The sequence below is a fragment of the Pieris rapae genome, chromosome 3, assembly GCF_905147795.1.
Source record: "Pieris rapae chromosome 3, ilPieRapa1.1, whole genome shotgun sequence".
NCBI classification, from domain to species: domain Eukaryota; kingdom Metazoa; phylum Arthropoda; class Insecta; order Lepidoptera; family Pieridae; genus Pieris; species Pieris rapae.
Window position 1 is genome coordinate 11,626,933 of NC_059511.1, and position 9,717 is coordinate 11,636,649.

Sequence of the window (9,717 nt, forward strand, 5' to 3'; positions counted from 1 at the left end):
CTCGGTACGGGGACGCCGGTTCGTTTACATTCCTATTTATACGTGACACAGATAGGATACTGACGGTCGAACGACAACACGATACCCGCACGTGATATATTATGTGGCGATTGAAATAACGCGGTAGCTAAATATTCATTTAGAATGGCCTACGAATTGAACGAGGAAGACTATTTTAGTTAAGTCATAATATTTATTTCGTGAGCACGTGGCGACGCGTGGTACGAGAGGGCGGAGGGGGGCGGGGGGCGGGGACGAGCTTCCTTGCAGTCTGCGGGTGCGCTGGGGCGGGCGGCCGTTGTTCGCAGTTCGCACAGTTCGCGTAAAGTCGCCATGGAGCGAGAGCGTATACCGTGGTATTGGCAGGCGCGCACCGCGGTGCTGCTCGCTTTGCCCGTTCTGCTCACGGGCATGTATGGAACCAACTATGTTTTCCTCGCAGCCCACACGCCACACAGGTAACAACAGTTTCATATTGTAACGCTTCTACATTGTAATAGCTTTGTAAATAATAATTAATTTCAAAATAAAAACTAAACTTATCATACTGGCAGATATTCGAAATCTTTTCTGCTCAAAGATAAATCTCAGTGGACCATTAATTATTAATAGATCAAGTGTGCGCTTAGGGGACCTCCTACGAAAGACAATTTAATTAAGGTAAACATTAACATTCATCTAAAGAAAATAAATTCGCGGATATCATTTATAGTATATCATTTATATATTATATCGCTTTCAACTTCCATAAATAATATAATAAATTAATGTAGGTAAATAACTTACTACGACTTGAATAGCCATTTATGCGATTTTTTAAAATAAAATATTAGATAAAGCTATTTTGTATCAAAACGAGGAAATAACTTATTTTTAATTTGTTTGTGCTGTCAATAATGGCTATATCACAACTTGAATTTTTAAAGTACGTCGCGCGCGCTGATAAAAAATAAAATAAGGCGCGGCAACTTGCCGCTTTGTTTATTTGTGCGTAAAAATATAATTATTACGACATTAAAGGCTTAGGCAAAGAGGCGGCTATAATTTTTACAAGTTAAATGAGGACACCATAACTTCTACCATTCTAGTCAACTCTGTTTAAAAAAATGTCTCAAATCAAAGATACTCGACCCCGGAGGTCTCTATAGATAAGGTGTGAACTGTGAATTTAATAAAAACGGGGTCGCGATGTCCCGGATCTTGTAGAGTACGGCGGCGATGTCCGACTGGCCCACAGAGCAGTCGACAGGCCGGTGACCGACGACCGGTGACCCATGACACTGCATTTATCCGATGTCGGCCGTTATCCGACACGTGCGCCTCATCCACTCTCATCCGGTGCTCGGTAGTTTTCACACAAACAGAGGTCTGTCTATAGAAAACAGGAATTTATTCTTTTGAGATTATATCTGAGCATTCCTTCAATTATGTCAAATTTCTGCCACTTTTACTATACGATTTACTTAAGAATTGTCAAGAACAGTCAAGGCCTTGGTTAGTTACGGAAGTTAATTTATAAAAATTCTGCACGGATTTATTTTGTGCGAGTGGAAGAGTTAGGAGAATTTTGTATTTTAACAGTTGCCGCTCTTCCAGCTTTTCTTTCATCTGCTCACCATCACCAATCTATCAGTGTGATTGGTAAAATCCTTACATCTTAGTTAATAATTATAGAAATTTAGATTTCGACTTTCTGCATACATTAAGGCACTTTGACTAAGTTCCCAGGCTTGAGTTTGTTTTGTTTGAGTCAAATTACCAAGAAGCTGGGATGAATTAACTCATCTAAGTAAAAATCTGAATTTCAAAACTTATTAGATCACACTACTGCAAAGTAGTGTGATATAATAAGTTTGCTCCTCGTTACATCTCATAATAATAATAAATAAATAATGTGCAAAAGCCGTGGTGAAGCAAGAATAGTATTTTCGGTTATGGTAGAGTCAAATGATTTAGGAGTCGATAGATACACGTTTAAACGTAAAAAGTTTATTGCTGAGAGGTTTCACAACGTGATCCAACACCGTATTTTGTTTGTTAACTTTGGCTACAATTTTCACTCAGAGTCCTAGCGGGAATTTTCATTTCTTCCGAGAAGATTTTTTGCTTCCTAATGGGGTTTTGACGAATTCTGGCTAGAACTACATAATAGTCTTCGTATTTCTAACAATGCGAGACCGCCCAGATCTTTTCTGGTCCTCGACAGACGAAGTGTTGTTGTATCTGTTGATAGTACCATATACGAACATACGGCTTACAAGAAGCTTTTGAAGTGTCTGGAATATGACAGACGGCTCCACACTCCCTATTTTATGGTGATCACTGCAATTCTATTTTCTCTAACACCTCAATAAATATTGTAATTTGTTAATTAACACGAAATTAAATCTAAAGAAATTTTTAAAATATTACACGTTTCCCAAATTCAAAATAATGGCCGGACAAAAAACATTTTGATAATAGAATTATTATCTAGATATTTAGATGTAGAAAAAAGCTCTTAGGTTAAGTAGAAACTAACGGTTTCTCTCAAAGTAAGCCCAATCTGACGCTCTGCTATTCTGTGATCTGTTCAGTAATTTTAAGTACTTACTGTTTTTTGCTTTACCTCAACTCACGAGAGAATGACTGAACACATAATTGAACAATACCTACTTAATTGTTTCCAATCGGCCACGGTTTTAATGGATGTTGTAAATACATTTATAGAGCAATAATAAAGAATGGACTGCAATTTCTCTCATCTGTGCAAATCGGAACGTGCCAGAGCATACTAATCTCGTGTTGTACCTACGACGGATTTAATCTCGACGTTGGCGGAACGGCTCTTTTTAACTTTTATACGAACTCTGTAAATCATCGTTGTCTTGTCTCTCGTGAAGATCACTCATTAAATTACTCTGAAAACGAGAAGTTTGGTAAGAAACTTCTCGTTTTCAGAGTAATTTGTGCCCCGATCGCAGAATCTACGTCCAGACTAGGTTTTTCATCTCATGTATATTTAACAACCTGAACAGAAAAGTTGACTTGTTTGCTTTTGCAATCATATTACAAATAAGAAGCTGTGTGCCTTCCTGAAATAAATGACTTCATACATAAATTTACTCAGGCCAACGAATTGATATCAGTTCCCTCCGCGAATTCTCTTTTATTATCTGATTGCACAAAAGCACTGTATTGGAAGGTAAGTAACACATTCAACGTGTCTATTTTCGTGTAGCGTATGAAAAGGAGGCCGCCTGAGTTTGGGAAAAAAAGACTTCTTTTTTATGTCTAGTGGATAGGGCGGACTCGAAGATAAGTTGAGTTTATGATAAAGTAAGGGTTCATTAGTATGGACGTCACGTGTGCTTAAATTATAATGAGTATTTTTATATTTTTATACCACATTTAAAGATTTAAAATTTACTTACATCCTGCAATGTTCTGTTAATATACTGTTGGCCAATATCTAGCAATTTCCGGGTGATAATTTGTGGTCAGCATTTGTTTGTTGACAAGTTTAAATAAAGGAGTGAGTCAGATTATTACTTTTAAATTTACTGAATATGGTCGCACAATACCTCCCCAACTGATTTAACTTAAATAATTAACAACCCCGAACCAACCAACTTACTATGTTGAGCAACGAATAGTTAAACAAAGAATAATTTGAAAACAGTTCAATATTATTATATTAAATAGGCTTTTGGATTTATTGAGCTTACGATATTTTAAACATTAGTTTATTTCGGAATATTGCGTAGTCTCATGGAGAACACGTACACCAATTAGTATAGTGATTGTCACTGAAAATCGTGAATGAATGTTGTGGTTCTTTCTTGGGAATATTCCGTGAGCGGGTGTCCTTGAAGTGGGCGCGGCGTCAGGCGTCAGGTCGCACGTGGCCCCAATCAGTCACGTGACCACGCTGCGGAACCCCAACACAAATTATTTACTTACTCGCGAACTAAGTTTAACTGGCATCTCGACGAAAAGTATCGTTCGGTGTAACCAGTACTGTTCGCTGTGTGTGTACCCGTACACGGTCCTACACGTATGCTCTTAACAACTTAACACTTAACTTGGGTGAGTGGAATTACTGCTTTTAAAATAGAACCGGTCTGCGACACATTCATGCCCTTACCTTATGCGGCTCCAATCGGCCTTCGGCGAGAGCTTAGCGCCGCTATGTTCCTACACGCACATTGCGCATTTATTTACTTATAAAACGTTACATATATAAATATAAAATTTAGTTCTCTCGCATGGGCCCATTTGCCACTAAATCAGTAATTACGAAATTTAAAATAAAATCAGAGCTACTAGCTAGATCGACAGAATCAAAATGCAAAATGTATATTGTATGCAAGTTGTGCATAATTAATTTATTTCAAAAATAAAACCCTAAGACCTGCAAATATTTCTCGGCCCGACGCAACTTGTACATAGAATGATTATCACTATCGATAGCTAGGCGCGTACAGCTACAAGTGAAAGCGAGTCACGCGCTGTCCTCGTACCTTTCGACCCCAGGGCTCCCGACTCGATGCCGCTTAGCATTAGTCACAGGCTCAAAGTTCACTGACCTCACCCACGCTTCTCATTCATCGCTTCGCCGCACCTAGTTTGACCAGAAGAACTCTTCACCGATGGATTAAAGAAGTGCTCGATGTTAACTAAGAGCGCCGTAGATATCGTACGAGCGTGAATGTAAAAACAGCTCCGACATGTTTGACCGGTCACGAAATATAGAGCAGCTGTCGGTTCATGTCAAACCGGACGATTTGCGTAACTACGGCGAAAAAAATTCTTAAAAACATATCCAACCGACTCCCAAATGTACCAAAAAATATTAAATTTAAAGAAGATTATTTGTAGACAATCAATGTGTGATACGTTAAGTAACTTGCTTACATACGAGGCATATGAAGATTCTCTCAGATCTTCTGTGATTTACGTGCCTCTATTTTCGCTGTAAATTTCCGTCTCTTTGCAAAAATCCTCTGTATGGAACCTGTCCCGATAAAAAGCGGGAAATGCTCGATCGAATTCCCTCTTTCGGCTTTTTGATATCAGTACGAATAAAAAAAAACATATAATTTTTCTACCCCATTAATGTTAATTAATTAGCAATAGCCGATCAATTTTAGCGTAAGGTAAACAAGAGCGTGGCCATTTACCTGTTATTGCTTGTAACGAGGCAATAAAGGATTAAACGAGCTACCTTAACACGAATCATTGACCCATATTTTAGTCATCTACAACAATTATGAATTTATTTTTCATTTTCCTACCTATTTTAATGTTAACATTAGAAGAATATATATGTTCTTATATATAGTAGTTTCCCACGGTTTCACACTTACCAAACGCATAAACGAACTCTTCTTCCTTATATTTTCTGTACAGAGATCTCTACGCACTGATAAAAAAAGATAGACTAAGCAATATCTGAAGATTTAGATTTTTAAGTTTATATTTTAATATAAACATCAAAAAGCGCAGCAAATATAGTTAATAAACAGCGTAAAGTGTTTAACTCCTGTCAAAGATGTCATTGAAAGCAGAAAATCATCTAGTAGAGTAATTTTGTTTTATGTTAATTAGGTAAGACAAGAGGTTCCGAGGCACACAAATTGCAGCTGGGAAATGGTCCATTCGAATTGGTTCCATATTGAAATTGTTTCTAAAGATTACAATAAACACTATACAACTTACAGATGTGTAGTTCCTGAGTGCGAGGGTGGGGATGGGGTTGACGGGAGACCGGAGAGCGCCGTTTGGGCGCACGCGACGAGAGCGTGGGGCGAGTGGGCGCTGTTGCCCGACGAGCCCTGCCACCGGCCGAGGCCTCTCACCACCCATTGCCGAGACGCCACTGCCTTCGACAACACCACGCTCCTGCCTTGCGACCGTCACCTCTATAGCCATAGCGCCACTATAGTCTCAGAGGTCGGTCCCAATCGTATTTTTAAATCATAAGGGTTCACTTCTCGTGAAGACTTATTGGATATATATACGGATTTATTTCAGTTCGATTTGGGGTGCCAAGAGTGGAAGCGCACGTTGGTGGGAACGATACACAATGTGGGTATGCTCGTCTCGCTGCCGATCATGGGATACGTCTCGGACAGGTACTTCAATATCATATTGAACTCTTATGGCTGCAACTTTTGTGGCCATCGATTGACACAAGAAGGTTTGTGGCAGGTGGGGCCGACGGGCGGCGTTGGTGGGGAGCGGCGCGGGCGCTGGGCTCTTTGGCCTGGCAAAGTCCTTTGTCACGTCCTACCCGACCTATCTCGTTATGGAATTTTCTGAAACTGTCTTCGGAGCCAGCGTCTATCCGGCTGCGTTTGTACTCAGTAAGTGTAGTCGAGTGTGGTGAGGGTACCACTTTGAATTATTAAAAAAAAAATCGTAAATAGATTCTTACTACTTCGAGGCCACAATATTTAACTGAAAGTCAAGAGACAAAAGTGACAAAATCGAAGCGAGACTGACACGAAATCTCTTAAGTTAAAAGAAGGCATATGAACAATTTCAAAATTATAATAATGGTTTATTAGCAAATTAATCATTCAGAATCTTTATTTATAATAATCTGCACAATCAGCTATACAATAACAATCGTCATATTAATTTTCATAATGTCAAATTAAAAAGTTAAGTTGTTGTCAAACTAAAAGTAAATATAAACAATGATATAAACTTGGTACTGTCAAATACCGTGTTCGTAAAAGCATGGTGTACAACTTATAAGTACACTCCACTCCACACAAAAATTAGTTTTAGCTTAAATTAGGTTTTCCAATTTAAATAAATCTTGTATTATATGTAAAGTTAAATGCTAAACTGTAGCCTTCTGAGATATAAAAGAAACACTGCGTTTAATAATGATTTTGTGCATAGTTTATTAAACGACTGGTAATGTGATGATAATTTAACAATTGCAGTGATCGAGTGGCTTGGAGTAGAGCAAAGGATTTTAGCGAGTTTGCTGCTGGGCGTGCCTCTAGCCGCGGGGGCGGCCTCGCTGGCGCTACTAGACTACGTCGTGGGTTATTGGCGCACCTGGGCGCGCTTCGCCTACCCGCCCTCGTTTCTGCTACTACTTTACCCTTGGCTGTTGCCTGAGAGCATGCGCTGGCTGGTCGCCAAGGGAAGAATCAGCGAAGCGATTGAAACTATCAAGAGAGCCACCCGAGGGAATAAATCCGATTTTTCCGAGGAGACGATACATAGAATGTTAGCGACGGATCTAGTGACCGAGAAGGTGGAGGTCGTCGTCGAAGAAGAGAGCTTATTCAGAGCGTTCATAAAGTGAGTGGCTCTTATTTATTTCTTAATATATATATTAACGTAATGATATATAGAAACAACCAATGTAATGGTGGTTGCAGGTACGGTGCGTTACGACGTCGCTTAGGCGTGTGCTTCGCGTGGTGGGCGTCCGGCGTATTTGTGTTCTACGGGCTGGCCGTGCGCGCTCATGCGCTCAGCGGATCGCCCCACGGGAATTACGCGCTTCTGGCGGCCGCCGAGTTGCCTGCGCTACTGCTCAACACGCTGCTGCTGGATCGCGTGGGTCGTCGTCCGCTTCTCACCGCCGCCTTCTTGCTCACGGCGCTGGCGTTGACCGTCATCCCGTTGTTGCCCGAGGGCAGCGTGGCGGGCACGGTGTTGTTCCTGGCGGGCAAGATGGGCGCGACCATGGCACTCAATGCACTCTACGTGTACACGGCGGAGCTGTTTCCCACACGCGCCCGCCAGCGCCTGTTAGCTGCCTGTTCGACCTGCGGCCGATTCGGCGCCATTCTAGCGCCTCAGACACCATTGCTTGTGAGTACTTTAAGCGCGTTTAACCTGGCAATTTATAATGACATGCGAGCCTTCATAGGCATTATTTTCGGAAGATATGCGTATAGAAGTGTGATACGTCCTAAAAAATCTTTATTAAATTCAATGCACTATATACAATAACACATTGATAACTAAAGCACAACAGCAGCTCTCAAGGCACTGACATTTTGTATATTTACATTATTATTACGTATGTAATAATGCTTAATCGATGCTCGGTGCTCCTCAGGCGGCGTACGGGGCGTGGGTGCCGACTTCGGTGCTGGGCGCCTTGCCGTTGCTGAGTGCAGCGCTGACGCGGCTAGTGCCTGACACACTGGGCCGGAGGCTTCCCGACAGTTTTGCCGATCTCGGCTCCAGCGCTACCGACCTCTCCGACCTGCCCTGACCGTTTATTTCTTTGGAATTGCCGCCGTCGAGTTTCGTGGGTTGGGCGGCGTCGGGTCACGCTCACTCCTAAATTCAGAGTTTTTATTAAAAATTAGATGTAAGAGCCGCGGTAACTTCTATGAGAACCCGCACGAGACTTCTCATTCCTTCTAAGAAGATCTGACGAGATGTTTTCTTGATACGCACGGGGTCAGATATGAATTCGGTAATGTGATTACGAATTTTTTAAAATTATGCGCCTAGGGCTAATGAGTGATAGCTTTCTACGAAGTAGGAAGTCTGTAAGTTTTACTTATATTGTAAGTCGTTAGTTTAATTTGCACTTGATTTGAATGTACCGGCTGCTACAGTCGAAAGTGTACAATTTGTGGAATAAAATTAATATATTGTAGTAAAGTTGGAAGAAAGCAAATAGGTAGAAGTGTAAAAGTGTAGTAGCTTATAAGAGGATTAAATAGAATATCGACACCGACGACTTTTATTCACTGTTTCCTAGAATTATTTTAGTGGCTTATGTTTCAGAGGTACCAACACAAGAATACAATTTACAAAGTATCAATATTATTAGTAGGGGAATACCACTCTATAGACCGTTTCCTTGATAAATATCAACTACTATATTTCACGCAATGTATAAAGGGTTATTGAGAGTGACGTGAATAAAACTTTTATTTATTTAACAAGAGATCAATTTACTTGAAGACTGTTTTACTGACTGAAATATATGAGTCTTTATGTAATTAACAAAAATCGCAGAATAATAATGTTGACGTGTCTACGAGCGTAGTGCCAAAGGGAGCGCTGCGACGCCATCTTGCTTAGAGCATTGTTGAAATTATTATTCTTTAAGATTTATCAAGGTTATAAATCTTAACTCGGAGAAAACGCGGGAAGCTTCGAATTTGGCGGGCGCGATTTTTGTTTGAATTTTCTGTAAAATAATATTTTTTAAAAATTTAGTGATCAGAATAGTTAAATATTGTATATATTTATAATTTGTATTATTATTTATATTTTTCTTCTTCTTTCTTCGAGTTTTGGTAAGCTTTTCTGAGTTTTATGAACGAGCCTCCGGACCCGGGGGGCACGGCGCCCCCCGCGGTTGCATTTATCACCATATCTAATGAATCCGGTATGGATTCAGACTGTTCTTTGGCCTCTAAAAGGAAGCTGAAGCGCAGTCACAGGCAAAATTTACATAAAATGTGCAAACATTGCAATAAAAGGAAACGCAAAAGTACTACAGAACACTCTAAACCCTCAGACAGTCATTCTTGTCAATGCACAGATGAATTTGCTGAGACCACTGTGACACCAACAACCAACAATTTGCCTCCACCTAGTCCTTCCACAAATAAGACAACAATGCCTCTTTCCACCGGTATATCTTCTAAACCCACCACACAAATTGGTAGGGCTAGTTACGATGCCAATGACCACGGCCCGTTTGTGGTACATGTGCAGAAAGTACAGTCTGCTGAT

At 40.5% G+C, this 9,717-nt stretch overlaps 1 protein-coding gene across 1 annotated transcript; it reads left to right on the forward strand.

The window, feature by feature from the left end:
• Nucleotides 1–265: 265 nt before the first annotated feature.
• On the forward strand, nucleotides 266–8,704 carry LOC110997690 (solute carrier family 22 member 6). Its single transcript, XM_022265955.2, has 7 exons — nucleotides 266–458; nucleotides 5,703–5,934; nucleotides 6,016–6,116; nucleotides 6,193–6,347; nucleotides 6,939–7,305; nucleotides 7,386–7,824; nucleotides 8,075–8,704. The coding sequence occupies exons 1-7, from the start codon at nucleotides 334–336 to the stop codon at nucleotides 8,231–8,233; spliced, it is 1,578 nt and encodes a 525-aa protein (XP_022121647.2). The 5' UTR covers nucleotides 266–333; the 3' UTR covers nucleotides 8,234–8,704.
• Nucleotides 8,705–9,717: the final 1,013 nt, after the last annotated feature.